Genomic DNA, 21,631 nt, shown 5'->3' on the forward strand with positions numbered 1-21,631 from the left:
GGGCGAGTGGTGGTAGGTGGTGGAGATGGGTGAGCCACTCGATTAAAAATAATGATAGCTGCACAATGAAGAGTTTCTAAGCAATGTCTCCACGTGTGTTGGTACACAAAACACGCCACGTGGTGTAGGCACAGACGCTCAACGGCTTACGGAATGAATGTCCAGCTTAATGACAGGAATCAGAGACCTCCATGACGATGCTGGGTCTTCAGTCTCGGGCTTTTTAGCTTGCGTACTGTAACGCAAAACAACGAAGAGAAATCTTGGTTTACTGCAACATTCTCCAACATTCCATTAGAAATATCCGTTTGCAATGTGGAAGCCAACTGGTAGCCGCAAGGGTAAAGCGGGGTGCAAAACCGTCAGCTTAGCGCTGGTTTTGTCTCCAAGTATGGATAACCCTTTTGTCAACTTGGCCAGTTTTAAATTAAGTAAATCCTTAAGCCACATAAATAACAAAAAAACTCAATATGTTCATCAATAACACCGCTTCAAACAGAAAAATATAAAGTAGGCAAAATTTCGAGCAATGGCCCTTCTTCATAGCACGCAAAATGAATCAAATTTGTGGGAGTTATTGTGCCCTCCGATTACGGAAAGACAAATCTAGACAGACAGAGCGTGGGCATAAATACAAGTTCAAGTTTATTTTGTTAAGCAAGTGAAAACTCAAAGAGACCAGGTTAGTGCCAATTACAAGAGTGACTTGGGGCATTAGTAGTGGTGCCAGTAACAGGGCGATGATTGCTCGTATAATCTCAATTAAATAACGTACCAGTATACTTTTCATTCACAGATTTGGACCCCGACACCGGCACACAATGCGTTACTCCTGCGAATGACGTCAGGGGATCTTTAACGTTCGGTCATTACACACCGCGGCAATAACCAGGGCGGCCGCTGAATTCGAACCGTGAACCTCTGCAGCAAGCGGCGGACACACTGCTGCCAGGTAGCTCCCGTCAGGTAATGTGACTGCCACAATATAGGCTTTGGGGGTTAGAAATAATAGCAAGCACCTGAATGTAAAACACACACGACATGCCACATACACGACACTCAACTGATATGGCATGAGAATGTTGAATAAAGCGCCCCAAGAACGGACAGATGAAATCAATGGTGAGCTAAAAAAATAAGAATGACACAATAAAATACGATAATATAGAATGATTGGCAGATACGAGGATGAATGGTTGGTGTAGAGATGAATGGAACAATCAGCCAAATGACAAGATGCACGGATAAGTGAAAAGGTGGACGGGCATATGAAAGTAGCAGTGAAACACAGGTCCAAAATACATAAGAGATCTGCTGTGCACTACCGATTTTATTCTCCAACCATGCCATGTGCATTATAAACCACACAGAGAATAGGTTTTATCTCTCTCTCCCTATCACTGCACCCTCATGCTAAACAAACCGGAAGAAAGACAGCTAGATAAACAAGTAAACAGCTCACAGATGGCGGGCAAAACTGCCATTAATTTCAGGCGCGTGTCACAGACTGCACTTCGCGGCCTGTGCTTCACAACGGGCCAGCCCAGGAGCGCACCTGTCAGACTTCGGAGCGGCCTTGCACGGGGGCTTGTCCTTGGGGGGCAGGATGACGGTCGGCTCCAGGCCGAACACCTCCTCCACGTGCGCGTACAGCGACGAGCGGTTGTACACGTGCAGCTCGAAGCCATTAAGAGTGCCGTGCAGCCGCGTCTCCGCCCGGGGATCTGACGGCGGAGAAATTGTTGGCGCCGCAGCACACGGTCAAGCACGGGGGGGGGCACAGCAGGGCACACGAGGTCAAGGGTCAAGGTGGATCTTCGTCAGTCAATCTTTTAAACTCAGCTGCACGTGGCAGAGGGGGGCCAGTCAGGTCACTTCCAGACGGCTCGCATCCATTCAGTTCAATAATTGCTGGTGGTCTTCATGGGTCAAGACGTCTCGACCCCGACAACGATTGGGATACGCATGATGCATGAGGCGCAATGGGAGCTTAGTGTGGCTCGTTCAAAGCAAAATATCGGAAGGAACGGACGTATCTCAAGGTACAATTCATAATGCAATACACCTTCAAAATGATACTCGTAAAAGAGCGTTTTGAGAAGCTGACATTTCTCCAATGTGAGGAATTAGCCTGGCATGATCTTCGAGGTGCAAATATAAATGACACAATGTAATAAAAATGCATGGGTTCATCAATTAACATCAATGTCTTTTAATGTATGCAACAAAAATGTGCACATTAATTACTAATATTACATTCAAACAAAGCTGTACAAAAGATATAGAAATAACTCGATGAAAAATACTGAACAATACTCGTTCAATTGAATTGCCGTTTTGAATAGCAATGATTAATTAAATTGCCTATTGGGGGAGAGGGTAGTGAATCATCAAACACGTATGATGCATTCATTCAGATCCTTTTTAATTTCTCCCAAGAAAATTGGTGAAATTGTGATTTCAACACTTGCAGATGGTGGCGTGCCAATTATTTGCATTTTTCCATCTGTTCATCCCATGCTGATCATTCTTAGAGCACAAGGACAAACCTAGTCCCTTAAGTTCACAACAGTGGGTACATTAGTGCCCATAAAACGTAGGCGATTAAGGCATTATCTGCTTTTTTATATATTTCCAGTACTTGTTTTACTGAGAACTACTCAACTTTAGAAATAGGGTTCACATTGGTGCAGCTTAAAATGGAATGTGTATGATAAAAAGGAAAATAATCTGACATACCAATTTTGCCAAACAATATACAACCAAAAGAAAATACCATTATCTGTTAGATGCTTACCCCAAGCCCTCATTACTCTGATAGTGCATTGTCTTTGTGCTGTACGCCTTTTGGCGTCCTCTTGACTAACACGGTTTGAGACCAGGAGAAAACCTATTCTTAAATTACACTGCAATTCGCCCCATTATAAAATTGACATGGTGCGCATGTTAAGCACACACACATCCACGCACACACGTACAGTAATACGCAGACACGAACAGCAAGTACACGGGTGAACTACTGCGGTCAATGACTCGCCACATAGAGACATGCATGTGCAGGCCTCTTCGTCAACCCACTGCTGGATAAGGGCCTCCCTAAACCGTCCAGATTTCTTTGAGTTTGACACGTGGATTAGATCGTCTAAGTATAAATACGTCGTTACTTTGATTTTATTTCACACTGGTCAGTGCAGGCTGGTGTACGTGCGGGCAGCATAGACATACAGGGGTGTGGATGTACAGGACAACAGTGGATTTCACTGCCCTGCACTGCCCACCACGTGGAGCCCCACAGCCTGATGACAACCTGCTGGTGGACGGTGTTTACCCATCCAAGCACCATCAGGGCTCAGTCCTGCTTAACATCCAGGAACACGGATCAGGTGCACACCCTGGGTGATGTGGTCATAGGCACGTGGTGGTGAAGTGAACAAAACCAAATAAATAAATTGCAGAACAGAGGGCCCCCAGAGGTCACCTCCAATCAAGCACACCAGAACACATCTGCTGTCACAATGCCCTTTTTTGATTCGTCATCATAGAATGTTTTCACGTGCAATATAACCCATTTACGAAATAACGAAGTGTAATAGAATTTGTCATTCAGCAAGCAGTGGCAACTTGAATGCTGACAGAGCTGATTTGTGTAAACATAACGCATATGCAGAGCAGTCCACTGTGACAGAAAACTCCCCTGATAATTCCCCAAAGAGCGTCCTTCTGCACAAACAAAATCACTGAGGCTCAATAAATATGCACAAACATGTACGCATGCGTGTATACGTACGTGCATATACAGTATGTTTTCTGTTTTAACTGTGCGCATAAGACACTGATTAAAGCAAATTCTTACAATTTGACAAAATTGCGGTTTGAATTGATTATTTACAATGTGTACAAATGATATGCAAATTATATGACACTTTACATTGATTCATTTCATCAACAAAAAATATATTCGATATTATTTGAAAAAGAAAGAAAGTGAATAAGGCAAAATAGGGGGTACAACTGCAAAAATAAAATTGGACAGTGTGCTTAAATACTACCAATTTTGATCTATGACGCATTGATCAGAAACGTGGACAATGGCAAAGAAAGCTGAACCAAGGCTGAAAAGTGCACAAAACATGACAGCGAGACGCACGCTTGGAATTACAGAGAAATACGAAGAGCAATACGAGGATCAGGGAACAAAACACAAACCAGACGCTTCGTATCGACTGTAAAAAAAAAACAAGCGGCGAGTGGGCTTAGGCAGGACACGTCGCTGGGAGGGACGATGGCTGATGGATAACCCCGGCGATGGAATGACAGCGAACTGAGTACACAGAAGCGTGAGCGAGACGGTGGTGCTGCTGCAGGATGGCGCCGGCGCGAGGAGGCATCGTCCGGCAGTGGACAGACCGTGACCAAAGATACGCCAACGGTACATTTTAAGTGCCAAGGAGCAAACGCAACTGTACAAGGGACGCGGACGTAAAATATGAACACGACGAAGAAGACGAAATTAAATTATTCTGGAACCAAATTATGATCCCGAAAAGTGACAATTCATAGAATTGCTGGGGGGTACGCACTATACATATTTATTCTGCCCTTCTTCCTAAATATGTACACACACACACACATTGATTATTTGCATACATTCCGTGTTTTGCAGTCATATTCTCAATATCGTTACTTGATTAAGCTTTCCAATGTAAATCCTTATGTTATTAAAAAAACAGGGTGTGGAATATAATGTGGTTGACAGCAACAGAGGCAAGAACAAGCCACCACCTGGAATTTACTATGATAATGGTGATGAGCATTGTCCATTGGAGATTAGTTTCCTTGGGCAATTCTCTCTTTTTCACTATTCAGATTTTACTTCCAAAATATGGCAACACGAGCAGCTACTACATTTATGTAAATACTCTTTGTTTTTTTCAGTAAAGTCACGTAGGTAAAAAAAACGTCATGATTTAATTTATTTTAAAAAATTAAAATAAATGTTATTAAAATAAATTAAATCACGACATTTCGGGCTCAACACAAGCGTCCTTGTGTTGCGCCAGAAACGTCATGATTTAATTTATTTAAAAAATGTACCTACATGACTTACCGAAAAAAACAAAGAGTATGAATCCTTGCAGTCACGAAAACTTCAAATCTAGAATTTATGTAAATTTTGTCATATTTGAGCAAATTAGGCTAGAACGTAAGATTGAACGCACATAGTGCGTTACACATTTATATTCGTAATGCATTCATGTGGCATTTGAGTTGAAGTTCGAATAAGAATCACTAAATATGCATGGGGTCAGAAAGCACGGTGCCTTGATTCCAGATGGCAATAACTCACCGGTGAAAGAACGCAACCAACTCGCACCGTTGGGTTTCCACTCGACAAGACAACAGATTAAATTAAGCCACGCAAACTCAATTACTGCCGGCCTCTGGCTGCAGGATGACGACCAAGCTCAGGAAGTAAACAGAAACGAGAGCTCGGAGCGTGCTGCTGTTTGTATCGATGGCTCAGAAATGATCCCAACGCGGCCATCAGCTCACCACGGCACTCGATGTCACAATAATTACGCACTGCAACTGCCTGAGATACAATTGCACTTGGGTTGCTAATTTGTTTAGTTTGTTGACCCTTTCTGATCTTCAAATAACAAAAAAAATTGTTAGAAACATACAATTTCAGTTTGCCTCACAAATTGAAATGTCTAGCAATAAAAACAAAAGTCCAGCCTTGCGTGATAGTACGCTGCGCTACGAACCCAGTGATGATTATTTTCACCAGTCTTGGGCCTCTCCTAGGTCTACTTAGCCTCAAATGAGGACCTGGTGCGTTGTGTAAATATCACCACTTGGGAGATAAAGGCAGTTGGGCATGGTGCTGGGCACCCACCCCCTCGTGTGCCGCGCCTGCCTTCATAGGTGCTTGCTAACAGCACTTGCCCCAAAAGTCTGTTAAGGCTATACAGGAGATCTTTGTCTTGTGTCTGGCACAGAGGGGAGCACAGGTGGTGCATCTGCCAGTCATCTCAACCAACCCAAAAAACCTGGGTCTGTCCCGTGACCTCTTGCCAGCAAACAAGCCTTCGACACTTCAAGTGGCCTCAAGGTGCACCTAGCCTGGCACAAGCGCCTCTTGGTCCCTTATGATGGTTACTGCTGACCTATCCATTTAGAATGGGCTGAGCCGTTATCATCCACGTGGCCCAATCTATTCAATCGTTAAAGTTGAACTGGATTCGATTATAAATTTCATTTCAACTTCTGAAATCGATTCCGAAAAATCGATAATGGATCAACAACCCTAAATTGCACAGACAATGCGCGCAAACAACAGCGTGACGCTTATTCATTAGTAGTGCAGCCAAGTGCACACACTCGCAATGGATTTGTCACGCGCAGTAGGTTTGGACATTTCAGCAAGGGTTCATGCCAGCAAGTGTACTACTCACCGTTGTGCTTTTGTTTTGGGTTGTATATTCGCCACCATCTGAAGATAAGCAATCCGTCCTGTATCCTGAGTACACAAAAAGGAAACGCTGAATATATATGGATGGAAGGCAACAACTTTTATCCTTATGCGTAATGTAATTTTTTCTATAATTATTGCCGACGCAGGTCGGGCCCATTGCTTACGGATATGGCTGATATACTAAAGTCTTTTTTTTTTAAATGCTGGCACAAAGTTAGAAACATTTTTCAAGGAATTAGCAAGACTGAAAGTATACGTGTAAAGCAAATAATAAAATCTCATTCATTGTATCGGTATAATGTGCTATGTGTAATTGAACTAATTATCTGGTGAGGCTGCTGCATTGGCAGAGGTGCACAAGCACAGTCAACAAAAAACTCAACACATCATTCAATAACACGGTGTGGCCTCAAAATAATAAATATTTATATGATAGGCGACGTTTCGGGCCAAGGCCATTTTATAAAGCCCATACATAAGGAAGCCACAGCCAGAAAGGGTGGACAATAAGAGTTGGAGACTGCACTTTACACTGAGGAACATTCTTTATTTAATGGTTTGTGAAAACCAATTTTTTTACTGGGCATATTAATAGTTCCCTAGCAGTAGCAATTGTGTAACAGACAACCCCTTTAATAATAAAATATTACTGAATAAACACATTTATATTAAAAGTATAATTTAAAAATAATTTACTAAAAATGTCCCTTTGATATTGACTCACCGGATAGACATGTCTTCGTTGACAAAGTGAACATCACGGAACATGACTTTTCCAGACAACACTGAGAAAGTGAAAGAGCCTGCAAGGGAGACGGAGAAACACGTAAAACCACTTGGCAAACGACGCTCAATTCTCTCAGCAAAGTGCAATTAAGTTAACTTAGTTTTTGTAAAATATGCATTCGTGTTTACAACAGTCATAAGAATGTCCCTGAATTCAGTGATCACGGTTCCCACTGGCAATTTATTTTTTGAAGGTATCTTGGACAAAAAAACTTGCAAATGAATATAAGTGGAAGTTGGTTAAACCGAAGGTCATTCTTGACTTAAAGCTTTCGTGACTGCAGGAATTCGTATTCTTGGATCTTTCGGTAAAGTCACGTAGATAGGTTCAATGCAAATAACAAAATAATAAAAAAATTACTAAAAACTACGACGTTTCGATCTTGAAGTCGACCGCCTGTGTTGCGATCAAAACGTCGTAGTTTTTGTTATTTTTTGTTATTTTCTTTGAACCTATCTACGTGACTTTACCGAAAGGTCATTTCATTGACCGCATTTGCATTTATCCATAAGGGCACTTGTTTTGGGTTGGAACAGAATTAGAATCGGCGAGTGGTAAGCATTAACGACAAGATGTAGAACAAAACCCCATCCTCTTGCCAGAGGGAACAAACAACTTGATAAACAGTCTTGACTTAAAGCTTTCGTGACTGCAGCAATTCATACTCTTTGGGTCTTTGGGTAAAGTTACGTAGATAGAAAAATAGTAAAAAAATCTTTTTTTTTTTCACCCGAGGACGATTGCGACCGAAACGTCGTGATTTTTTACTCTTTTTCTATCTACGTGACTTTACCGAAAGACCCAAAGAGTCTGGTATACAATGCTTAATTGTATTAGTACACACTGCAATGACGTGAACAGTTTTGTTAAAAAAAACATTAATTTTTATAAAACTCACCAAGAAGGGCCCTTAATTCAATGATCGTGGTTCCCACTGAGTGTTTCCCCCACTGGGCGTTATGTTATGTTGTACAAACAACTGAAAACACATCTTCCATGGTTTCACAAAACATTTACGACAAATGTTGTGAGTGTGGCCGATTTATCTGCAACCTTTCAAGCCTGTCTGCATTATTTCATGGAGCTTTAATAGAACAAAACCCAAGGCCAACAGATAAAATGCTAACAACAAAAAAAATCAGTTGAAAAGGGGACTGTCCTTTCACTCTATGTGCCGGCATTATCAGAAAATAAGTGGAACATTGGGTGCAAGTGTCACAGTTGAAATTACATACAAACATTTAAATTCATCCCAACAGTACGAGAAGCAGCCTCCGTGTAGCCAAGTGGTTTGCAGCCCAAAAAACGAGCACGAATCAAAGGTCATAAAATAAATAATTTAGTTTCGACCTTAGCTCTATTGAGCAACACCTGGAGGTGAATGGAAGTGAACATCCGCCTTACATGGCATAGCAATAAGACGAACATTTCTGAGCGTTAGGGGAAGTGTGTACACCTCGGCAAGCATACGCTCCCCTGAAACAAATTCAGTGAGCCCATGTGAAATCAGCATAAAATGCACATCGATCGGAATAATGCCGAACAGAATACATTTTGTCTGAATACTATCGAGAAAAGGAAGGTATTGATCAACATTAAGTCAGAAGAATTAGTTCCAATTGCATAATTTGTTTCGTAAATACAATTTCAGAAGAGTTTGTTCCTTGTTACATTTGAAAAATCATGCTGACATTAAGTGACAAACCAAACGTAACATACGTTTTTCAATAGTCATTGGTGACTGGACCGTGAGCATCAACTCTCTTTACCTGGGATCTCATCTGTACCACCTCAACACACAATATAATATATTTATAACATAATCTAAGTACACCAAAGTAAAAACAATCAAAGAATGAATCTATAATTGTATTTCAAGAGAATAAATATTGTAGATTTTTTTTATAACACGAGTAAAACACGCACACATACACCGCGGAATTATTTTGCCATTGAGCATGTTACTCACCAAAGTGGATGTGTCCATATTTATAAAAGCGGTTTAACAAGATGGTGAGGACAAAGCCCATATTACGCGAGTTATAGTAGGTCAAGTAGATGATCCATCCGCATGACAGGATCGTTGCTGGCAGCACACAGGGGAAAGACAAACACACACACGATTAATTACCGATAATGATCATTGGTTTTTTACCCTTGTATCTGACAACAAAACTGACACTTTTTTTTTACAAGGAGTCATGTTTGCATTGACCACAATACCTGCAGTCATAATGCAAACAAAAAACACAACTCTGATAATGTATGCACTGTCCTTGAAGTTGATTGGTCCACACCCGAGACAGCTTTTCTTAGAGCCTAGTCTCACATTGCGTTGGACCAGATGACGCCAAAAGACACCAAAAGACAATACACCATCAAAGTATAAGAGCTCGGGGTAAGCATTTACACCTTGTTTGCATTCCAACCGCAGGTATTGTGGTCAATGCAAACATTGTTGCCAGATAAAAGGGTAAAAAAAAAATATCATATTTTGCTACTGGCAAAGGAGGTTCCAATGGTGATTAATTACCGATTACTGTTCCACTGAAAAAATCAACACGTTTAAATAAATGGGGGGTTGGATTATGTGCTAAAAGCAAAATCCTATACAGGAATACTATAATAAATGTATCTACTGTTAATGAGGCTCCGACAAATTTATGCAAAATCCCACCCTTGCAATACAAGCATTATGACATTTACATTTGGTGCACACGTTGAATGAATTTGCCATGGAATGCTGCATTAGGTGAACTATTTATTTTGTAATCACAGTACGTGCATATAATGGTAGCTTTATAACAAGTCATGCATTATATCTCTCACACTGTACACATTTTAACTTAAACTTCATCATGTACCACAAGAGAATGAGCAAATCCTCTCTCATGAAGCGCCATGATTGGTACTGTTAAAAGTCACCATCCGACTTGACCTCGGAACACATCCGACGGTAATAAACCAGACCTCCGCCACCGGTGGCTAAATATTATTAAGCGCGACGCTGTTTGTGCACAAATCTTTCCACAGGTAATGACGCAATTTATCAATTGCACTTCATAATGGCCCAACATATTGCAGTGAGCAAAATGTTGTACAGTCGAGTGCTAGGAAATTCCTGCAGGAATCGCGTCCAAACGGCGAAATACCACTGCGGAAGACTCCTGCAGCAATCGTTATTCCTCCGTGGTTAAAATCTCCATTTACTTCAATGGGATTCTGACGACAAAAAGAACAGTCGCGGAACAGTCATTGAGGGGAATGGGATTCTTAGAAAGCTGAGGAATTACACGGTAAAATACCCATTAATGCCATGCCACGTTAAGCAGAGCTCAGATCCCTGACAATTCCAAAAGTCCACTAAATCCCATGATCCCACTCGGAATTGTAATTTACTCGTGATTCCAGGCTAGCAATGATGAGAATCATCATGATTTTAATAATAATAATGCAATTTATAACGCGCGCAAATTTGCGGACGTAACGGCCGCAACTGAGAGGTGCGGAGCCAAGCTCAGGGTCGCTCGAAAGCACGTGGTTATAGAGGTGAGTTTTTAAGTCTCTCCAGAAGGAGGCGATTGAGGTGATGCTGCGAATGTGCAGAGGGATTGCGTTCCAGACTGTTGGGGCTGCCACCGAGAAGCAGCGCATAGACATGACCATCCTGGATCTTGGTATCGAGAGGAGGTCGTGAGTCACGCTGCGCAGGCATCTGCCGTGTGCTGAGCTGCAAGTTGTCAAATACATGTCCAGCCCTATTGTCAATCTACTTCTGGCTGAAGACCCCTCCATGCCATACTAGTCATGGGGTTTACTAACCGTACTTCACCACGCTGGTCAGTGCAGCTTAGTGAAAGCGGGGAGTACAGACGTTAGAACATAGTACACAGTACATGACTGGTATTTGCTGCACTGCCCTCTATTAACAACGTTTTCCCCACAGCAGCCTACAACAACTGTTTCAGGCAGTAGTTGCCGACCCAATAAGAAACCAGCTCAAGCCTGCTTAGCTTCCAAGATCTCATGAGACCACAGCTATGATGTAAAGCAAATTTTATTTCGTGTGTCTCACGTGCTAGTCACGTAACAACACCGGATGCGTGGGTTGTGTTCATCAGCCGGGCATCAGCTGGAGGTCAGAGTGAGAAGATCACACGGAGGCTTTGAATGACTGACAATCTTCTTTGTAATTCCTCAAAACAAATAAATGCACATACTGTAAAAATATATCTGTTAGTCGTCCGATTCAACACAGGATTAGGTAATCCCTGGTACATAAAAATGTACAATGCCATCAGCGTGGAGAACATTATGTACTTATACTTATGAGTGTCAAATCCATCTTCAGTAGCTGATTATAAGTTCAAATTTCACTCTCAACAATGCAATTATACATTTCGGAGGTCAGCCAAGATCTGTGCAAGGCATTGCTTGACTGCGTGCCAAAGCTTGGCTATTATTGCTAAGACCGCTAGCTATGCCTTTTATACTCTATTGCATCGCAACCTGTTTGGTCACAGCATTTACGAAGCTTACAAAATGGAAATTTATCTCTTTAGAAGCTATGGGAGTGTGACATTGTGTAAGAGTAATTTCATAAAGGCAGTAGTAGCGTGACGTACAGCAATATTAAGTCAATTTAATAGTAATTTTAAATGGATATATTCATGAAGTGTGCAGTCAAATAAGTTAAATAAACATATTTGACAACACACTGTTTCTTAATAATGTTAGTCAGTTTTTAGAAGCAAAACAGTGTGAATTCATTGCAGCATTTCACCAATAATTATAATAATACAATTTATAAAGCACACAATATTTAATGGACATAAATGACCGTGGCTCTGAGGCTTGCAGCCAAACTCAGTGTCACGTGAAAGCCAGGGAAAGGACATCGGACTTTAAGTGTCTATTAAAATTAGGTGGAGATGGAATGATGTGACTGCGCATCAGGATGGCATTCGAGACGGATATCAGGCTCAAAGAAAGAATGAGATGCGCCCATTCTTAATGGCAACAAGTGAGTGTAAATAAAATGTATTATTTTAAAAAAAAATAGATGTCATAACCACAATGCAAAACTAACTCTTCTATGGTAACCGACTTCTCAGAAATATTCTTTCGTCATGAAATCTCATATACCCATCAGCATAGTTGCATCACAAAAACATGAGCAAATTATTAGTATTTTTTATTACTGCATCCATTTGCCAGTTAAAACCAATTTTGGGCACATACAAACACAAGCGTGTGTGTGCGTGTGTGTGCGCATCCCGTTGGGGAGAGGGATGCAGTAACTGGAAACAAATGGGAGATAACGCCTCACATCTAACCCAGAGCCAACACAGCCATTAAACCTGGAACGCGCGGGTGTCTGGGAGCAAGACAACAGGCTGCTTGTTAGCTACCACTGTCGCAGTTGTGTCGCGCTTTTAAATAATCATAGAATGCTTTAGTATCTTATATAATAATCAATATTGATTTAAAGCTTTCGTGACTTCAGGAATCCATACTCTTTGGTTCTTTCGGTAAAGTCACTTGCCAAGCTGATCAGAGAGGATTGGTGAAATAGCGGAACCAAAATGTATTCAGAAATCATTCACCGACAATGTTAACCGTGGCTCGTAATAAAACTCAGGTCACCGAATTAATCTCGCAGTGCGCTCACCACTGCACCACTACTCAGCTCTCTTTGCATATTACCAATATTTAAAAGGATACTTTCATATTACTGATTACAATTACAATTTCAATTAGTTATTTAATCTACAACAGGTGGTATTAAACCCTTGCTTTCCGTCCCTAACGTTTTTGGCCCTAACTTATAAGTAGAATTGTGTTATAGGAACTGAATACTGGCTACAAATAATGTAATGATTGTCATTTTGTTTTATCAGATAATGGCACTAAAGTGCCTGTGTAAACTAATACACACAGGTGAAAAGTTCAGCCCCCAAGTGGTTCAATCTCCATACAGGCGGAGTGAAACGTTCAATCCCTAGGTGGTACAAATTAGATAGAAAGCAATCATAAGCAGACACCTAAGACTAAATTGTCAGAGAAAAATGATTTGCAGTAAACATTTGTTTCTGAACACAAAACAAATTTTAGCAAATATGAAACTGTGCAGGCTTTTATAAAGTGTTCACATCACAGACAGCCAACGGATCAAACCCGACAGTGATCAGCAATCACTGAAATTCTCTCTTCGCAATATCAGGCCGATAAACCAAACGCGATGCGGCACATAACGGTGGCTTAATTCAATGCGCCGCATCAATGCTTCCATCATTTGGATGCACACTGCTTACATGACCGGTGGCAGCACACATGCGAACCAAAGACCTGCAGCGTAGCCTTTAACTTCAAATGCAGAATTCATAAAAAGCCCTTTTTGCCCATGCCTTAGCGCTATATATATATATAAACCAAAAGCACTGCATATGCACAATGAACATAATTGCACATATTTATACGGTGTAGTGGCGGAGAAAAGCCAACTGAATACGTGGAAGGTCAACACATTCATGACAATCGAACAGCAAGATGTCTCTAAAGGACTCCTTTTCCAAGGCCATATCATCACAAATCTAAAATATGTTGGGATCAATGTTATCATCTCTCCCATGGGCAATGGCCACACAAGCTTTGCAAAACACACTTATAAGTATATCTCAAAGCGTGTATAGTATATACACTGTACTTCACATGGGAAAAATGCACAGCAGCGAAATAAATTAAATTCCTCACGCCGGTTGCAGGTTACCGAGTTGAATACAATTATTTTGTTCTATTTCTGCCAGCCATACAAACATGGCAAGAATAATTTTTCTATTTTTGTTAAAATATATCTGAGATAGATCACTGGGCCCACTCCGATTGAAGCTTGACAGAGGACCCCGGTGGATTTGGTTCAAATGTCTCCAGTAGTGCCCCCTTAGGTGGGGAAGTACGCGGCTCTTACCAGCAAGCAGCCAGCCGACATTGGAGTTGTGCTCTGTAAGATAGTCGTCCAGCTCGCCAATGCTGGGTACGATGGTGTCATTTTTGTACGGCACGTCCACAGCAAAAGACGTCATGGTCAATCACGGCCTCAGTCCTGCAAAAAAAAATACAGAATCAAAATATTTATTTACACTGGAGGAATCCCATGAGCTATAAAGTCAGAACATTACAACAACAAACAATACAACAACAAACAATAGAAGTGCAAAGTATAGAAAAGGTAAAAAATATCATTATATTAAAACTAAACTAGTTTTTCTCTTACCGGGTAAGGCCCACTGAGCTCTTAGCTGTTCTTTCAGACCACAAATAATAGCTCGATGAAGTGGCTTATCATGCTCAAATGTATAGCAGCAAAATGCAACAGATATATGTTAGATGCCCAATCATAACAATCAGTAGCAGCAGCAGCAACCATTCATGGCTCACTGCTGGATGAAGGAATCCTCAAGCTGATGCCACTACATTAATTTAATGAGTACAGTACACGTGTCTGGCCTCTAAGTTACAACTGCCATCAGCATTTTGAATATCAACTGGTACCCATGCAAGTAAGAGCTAATTTATGACAAAAATGGCACGGTATACTCATTACCTCGGTGCTGCTGAGTGAATATGAAAGTGAAAAAGAGGAACCCACATTGATCGAATATCTCCATCACCAGCAGCAGCTATTCTCTGTTGAACCAATCCTCACGATGCCAATACATTCACCAAATCATACCTCCAAGCATGTCGTCTCTCTTGGCTTCAAGTGCCATTGACAGTTTTGCCCATCAATTGCGATCGATACCAACATTGTGGTTCAATGGCTTTTGTTAAGCAAGAATGACATCTGATTTTGAGTGATAATTGTAAAAATATGACCAAAAGTGTTAACAAAAAAGTTGTTCATTGTCATAACTAGCTATACTTGTAAATTAGGTGAATACAGTAAACCCTCACTATGCGCGAGTTTTGGATTTGAGAGTTTCGCGAGAGACTAAATATACCGATCCTCTATTCGCGACCCAGCAGACTCCAATATTCGTGTACGTAGAGACCACGGGCCACCGACACAGGGGAGGTGCGCGCAGAATTTTTAATTTGAAACTGCGAAGATTCAGCTGCCCAAATTAAATTAAATTGTTTTTATTTATTTTACCTACGTGACTTTACCGAAAAAACCAAAGAGTATGAATTCTTGCAGTCACAAAAGCTTCAAATCTAGAATATGCAGCTGCCCGCTAGTCCTCAGTCTCGCAGTAATTCCACTCTGTACTCGCTTTGTGCATTTCCATTTTTTACATGTACAGTCGACGCGTTTATACATTTTGCATTAAACAAGTCGACTGTGAGGTCCATGAAAAGGACGCGAATGCATAGCAGGGAAAGTGTTGCGGTAGGTGCTCCCCAGAGTGCTAAGATGTAGGTTGTTATCAAACACCTGTCTCTGCCGAGGAGTCATCCTCCTGAATTCCTCACCACCACCTCTCCATCGTCGTCAAATTGTCATCACGGGTCATACAAAAAAAGATGTTATTTGTTATTGATTTCGATTTAAAGCTTTCGTGACTGCAGGGATTCATCTTCTTGGTTCTTTCGGTAAAGTCACGTAGAAGGAAAATAATAAAATAATAAAAATAAAACATAATAAAATAAAAATTCTCACGTTTCGGCCACAACACAAGCAGCCGTCCTCAGGTGAAGAACAGGTCTGTCGGAAAGACAGCGTACCAATGAACACCGCCAAGCTTGACAGCGTATATTTAAGCTGGTTTATTGCAGTTATTGATTTGAAACTTTCGTGACTGCAGGAATCCATCATCCCACCTGATGATGGACGCTTGTGTTGTGCCCGAAACGTTGTGATTTATTTTATTTTCTACCTACGTGACTTTACCGAAAGAACCAAAGAGTATGTAGTTATTGTTGTGAAACAATTACCATTTTCCCCCTATGCTCACTCGTACCAGGAAGGTAACCACATCTTTCCCCCATTGTAAACTGGATTTCTGCATTCACGAGCCTTTTCAATAACTTAAGTGACAGACATACACCATAAATTACGTGTCATATTTACAGTACCGGGCATCATGAGCAACACTGGCTTTAAAACAAATCAGAGGCACTTTTCTTTTGCCAAGACAATACAGTGCAGTGCTCTAATTTGACATCATCATCATCATCATCAAAAAGCGATGTTCCTCTTTTTCGCACGAGATGTTGGCACAAATAATGCCCGAGGTGCTGTGTACGAGCCCCACTTCAGACGAACCGGAGCAGGCAGTTGTGATCACGAGTCCAAGAATTGTTGTTGAAGACCAAGCGAGCGGAGCATCTAAAATGTTTGTTTTGACGTAGAAACTCCTTCAGGGGCATTTAACTCCTCGACAAAGTGTCAGATTCTGTCAATCACAATTGCTGCCCTCTGCGAACGGTCGGTCATCCGGATGCACCCTGTCGAGTTTCGACAATCACAGTGGCCGACTGCCCAGAAAAAGAAACTCTACACACGCAGCTACGGCGAAAAGGTAATTGTTTGACAAGCAAAAACACCGCACGTCATTATGTAACAGTGCATGCGGCAGTACCTGGGGCTGTAAGTTGCACAAACTAAATATGCGGGAAACGCCTTACAAAATAATACGGCAAACGTGTAAATCCAGAACCTTGTTGTCAAAATAACATCGAGCGCTACTGAATATTTAATTCATAAACATTATTACATTCATAAATTATATCACTGTACCGAAAACGCAAGCAGAGGATTTCCAAGTTCCACCTACTCGGGCGTGCCTCTGTCATTCGCTACACCACAGACACACACAATCTCCTGTACAGCACGCAGCAACGCGATAACAACTCAATAATCAAACAAAATAAACAAAAAGACCAGATTTAACGACTGTAAAGCCACAGTGGAGGTAGTTGAGTGACCCCCCTACCCCAGGCCGCCCCGGCCGCCCTACCGGGGAGGACGCGCCGTGCCCGGTAGAGGCCGGCTAGCCCACAGCGGTGTAGGCCCCAAACTCACCCGCCAACCCGGTCGCCCGATTGAACACCCTCTTACCTCGGCAGTAACTCTGGGGACGTCCGTAGGGTCTATGCGCGATTAGACGCGGCGGCTTCCATGGTGTAAAGGCGCCTTGGAGCGGGGGCGACTCGAGCCGAGCGGGTCTTCGGAGTTCCCTTACCCCGTCTACACGATCCCCGTCAAGGCTCATTCGATTTGCTCCCACGCACAGGCAGCGCCGGGGCGGTCGCGCGCCGCGATTGGCCACAGCGGACCCGTTTAACGACGCGCAAGCCAATCGAGGGCGAGGAAATGAAGAGCGCCGCTTGTGCGTTGTAGGGAAACTAACGCGGTGGCTGACGGGGTTTGGCGATTATTTTGGTAAACATTGAGCGGCTCGTAACACACCGTGGGGTTGTTTGTTGGGGTTATATCGCGTAAAAATATGTCTCTCGTTAAACCCGCCACCACCACCCGACACAGCCAATTCGTAAGGTCCGTCACGTAAACAGAACGTTGCCAATTCGTTACTAGTACAGCGACACTGGTTGTGTGCTGGAGAGCAAAGCCACAACATTTACGATCTTGAGTTGCGACCTTTGGGCGGTTGCGAAACGTCGATTAGCCCGCGAGTCGGTCACCCACACAGCAAGGAGACGGCTTTTGTCGTAATTCGGTAGTGAGAGGAGAATAAAAAACTATTTCAGGAGCCGCAATGGGTGTCAAGGCGAGACGGTGGTTGCTGTTGGTGGTGGTCCTCAATAAATACTGTCACTAAACAGCCCTGGCGAGCCACATGACCATGGTGAACTGGACTATCATGGTAAAATTGACTTCCAGGGTGAACTGGACTCCCATGGTGAACTTAACTTCCATGGTGAACTGTACTTCCATGGTAAAATTCACTTCCATGGTGAACTGGACTCCCATGGTAAAATTCACTTCCATGGTGAACTGGACTCCCATGGTAAAATTCACTTCCATGGTGAACTGGACTCCCATGGTTAAATTCACTTCCATGGTGAACTGGACTCCAATGGTAAAATTAACTCTCATCGTGAACTGGACTCCCATGGTATACTGTACTTCCTTGGTCAGGGGTCTGCAACCAAAATAACAAGAAGAGCCATTATATCATGGGACCTCCTTTGCCAGTACCCAAATATGACAATAGGTTTTTCCCTTTTTTCTGGCAACAAAACAGGTGTTAAGATGTTGAAACACCAAACTGAAACCTTTTACAAGGAATCATGTCTGCATTAACCACAATACTTGTGGTCAGAATGTATTGTGGTTAATGCAGACATGATTCCTTGTGAAAGGTTTCAGTTTGGTGTTTGAACATCTTAACACCTGTTTTGTTGCCAGAAAAAAGGGGAAACCCTATTCTCACAAGAGCTGTTATATTCGAATGTCAAGAGCCGCAGCTGCAATCCTTACGGAGCCGCAAATTGTCGACCCCTGGATTAGTCGATTGAGACATATATATTTTTAAACATCAATTCCTACGATCACACCGGACGTATAGAATCGTTATTTGGGGATTCCGTTCTATTCTATTGGGCCGAACGGGTTCCTTCAGGCGAATGTTTTGATACGACAGCAAACGAGACAGAAGCCGATATTTCTCAACTCATACAATATTGTTATTTATTAACAGATGATGGCTTTCATCAACATACTACCATTGATGTTCTGAAATTTGTCATAAGATTTTAATTCTAGAACTAAAAATACTATAGTACCGTCCAGAAAAATACAGTACACACAAATAATAATGCGAAATCCTGTACAGCCATTTGGATGCAATCTTCTCAATGTCACGTCAGTCATGATGGTTATTTAACCGTACTTTTATGTATGTTGCATCGTACTTAGCCAACCATGCTAATCAGAGGTGCGGGGAAGCACAACAAAACTTAACACCAAAATCAGCTCTCAAGAAATTAGTTTTCAATCTAGGTTTAAAAGTGCATAGCTTCAGTGGCTTCATAATATTGGAAGGAAGAGCGTTCCAGACGGCCGCAGGAGTGTATCTGAAAGTGCGCGATGCATTGACCGTCTTTCTTCCATAGTTTTATCCATGATCAATCCACAACTGGATTTAATACCTTCCCAAGTTATTCCCATCCCTCAGATGAACAGGAGGAAGTTCCAAATAGATACATAAAAAGCAGATACGTGATCATGTTAACAGTTGACATAAAAACATCAGTCCATCTGCCTATGGGCCTTCTATACCAAAGTTTTATAGAACCGTTTATTGAAACACGCACATTCTGTAATTGTTAATAATACTCTTTGGTTCTTTCGGTAACTTCACGTAGAGTATGGATCCCTGCAGTCATGAAAACTTAAAATCTAGATTGTTAATAATAATTTGAATGTATACATTCGTAAGCGTCAGAATAAGTTGTATGTATAAGCTGAACATTCAGACAATAAAAGGAATATGAAAACACAAATTGGACAGATTGAGCAGTGTTGCGACACACCATGAGCCACACAAATGGTGTATTGCAGTGTGATGTGTGGTGATTGAGGCGACTACATCTCTCCCTTAAGCAATCAGGCAGGGGGAGAATGGCAGGCGTCATGATATATATGGTGATGGAGGCGCAAAGGGGTGAGAAATTTTAGGGAGATTGTTATGAGGACATTAGTTAAGGAGTGCAGAGAGGACATTTGTCAAATCTGGGCTTAAAGAGGGGGTGGGTACTAACAGTGCCTCCATCCAGGGGGAGAGGCAGCAAAGGACCTCCCACAGATGGTAAGTTTATTTTGAGTTTGACCAAGAAGCCTGGGTTGCTCGGGCAAAGTGTACGAACAGGAGACTTTAGTTACATGAAAGGAGAGCGATAGGCCAGCGTGGGACAATTGAGAATTATTGAAACAGTGAGGGTGATTGTTTAAATGATTTTAGCTCGAATTGGGAGCCAGTGAAGAGATTTGTAAATTGATCTATGTGATCTCACTTATGGGTACGAGTTAGAAGTCTAGCAGCAGGATTTTGAACTTAGTAGAGTCCGTAGAGGCGAGAGTTACGGTAAGTCACATAATGCAAGACAACAGAATGAAATATCGTCTCGGCAGCAGAATAGGAAAGGAATTGTTGCAGCTTTATGACAGCGATGAAGGTAAAAGATCCTGCAAAAGTGGGAGAAGTGGGGATATAAAGAAAGCCTGTGAGACAAAATTAGTTGGGTTGTCTGATGTTATAGCCAAGCTCTTCTAAAGCTACACTACATTATGCATTTAGGTACATACTACACGAAGCTGAAAATAAAATAAACATGCGTCTCATCATCGCAGAACAATTGATCCAAACGACACACTTTCAAGAAATGGCAATGAGATTTTTTTTTTAAATCACAAATGCATACGATAGCAGTAATATATATTGAAATACGTTTTTGAAGTGTCATGGGATTGGGGTCCTTGAACAGCCCCACGTCACGTGTGCTGTTCAAGTGTGGATTTTTTGGTCGTGTAGATTTTTTTCTCCAGGTCCTCCGGTTTTTCCATCCACATTTTAGAAACATGCGTTTAGATTATATTATTTAGATTATTGTCTGATCTCAATTTCCACATGATCAGCAACTCATTTGTGGCCAGGTTGCGTCTGCAAAATAAGCTCATAATTCAGTTGGATTTATCCTGTTAAATTAAACAAATAGTTTAGTTAAATTTGTATTTTTTTTCGTGATTTTCCAACCTTTCCTATACTTAGCATGTTTTTCAGTCCTAGCGTGTTGTTGTATTTTTTTTGTTGTTGTAACATTGTGACCCACCCCGACTGGACATCTGCGAAAACAATTCCTCCAGAATAAATAAATATTCTGATTCTGTGTGTCAAATCCCAGCACTGTCACATGTATAGTAATGTGTGGTGAAGAGTGGCTGGTGTCTGCACGGGGAGAGAGACAATTCTAAATTCAAACGATCTGTGACGAACAATGCATTGCAGCTATATGCTAAAGACAATGATCCCCCGTATAGCCTCTACCAGACTGTCAGCGAGCACCTATGAACGCCAGCACGGCGCATGAGGGGGGAGGGGTTTCCAGCACCACACCCAGCCGCCTTTGTCTCCCTAGTGACAATGTTTACACACCGCACCAGGTACTCATTTGAGGCTGAGTCGTCCTACGGGGAGGCTCAGGACCCGGTTCAGATAATCGTCACTGGTGTTGGCGTCCGTGAGCGGAAATCACCACACGCACACACGGACGGCAGTGTAGCTGCGTGTGGGGTCAACTTAACATTCCGAACTGCACCCACGCTTGGCTACTGCCCAACCCATACCCCTTCTCCTCACTCCCAATCGCGCCTCGTTTATCTCTGAAGACCAAACGGCGCACAG

General features: G+C 42.1%; 1 protein-coding gene across 1 annotated transcript in view; it reads right to left on the reverse strand.

The window, feature by feature from the left end:
- The window catches only part of BLTP1 (bridge-like lipid transfer protein family member 1), a 128,374-nt gene extending 110,555 nt beyond the window's left edge, over window positions 1-17,819 (reverse strand). The window contains exons 1-7 of the mRNA XM_078603032.1: window positions 17,326-17,819; window positions 14,233-14,367; window positions 9,235-9,351; window positions 7,203-7,281; window positions 6,459-6,523; window positions 1,556-1,724; window positions 151-235 (exon numbers count right to left, since the gene is read on the reverse strand). Of these exons, the coding sequence (XP_078459158.1) occupies window positions 151-235; window positions 1,556-1,724; window positions 6,459-6,523; window positions 7,203-7,281; window positions 9,235-9,351; window positions 14,233-14,347 (630 nt within the window). The 5' untranslated portion in view covers window positions 14,348-14,367; window positions 17,326-17,819. The remainder of the gene's footprint in view (window positions 1-150; window positions 236-1,555; window positions 1,725-6,458; window positions 6,524-7,202; window positions 7,282-9,234; window positions 9,352-14,232; window positions 14,368-17,325) is intronic.
- Between the last annotated feature and the right edge of the window lie 3,812 nt (window positions 17,820-21,631).

This window comes from Lampetra planeri, chromosome 19 (genome assembly GCF_965212315.1).
Source record: "Lampetra planeri chromosome 19, kcLamPlan1.2.h2, whole genome shotgun sequence".
Taxonomy (NCBI): Eukaryota; Metazoa; Chordata; class Hyperoartia; order Petromyzontiformes; family Petromyzontidae; genus Lampetra; species Lampetra planeri.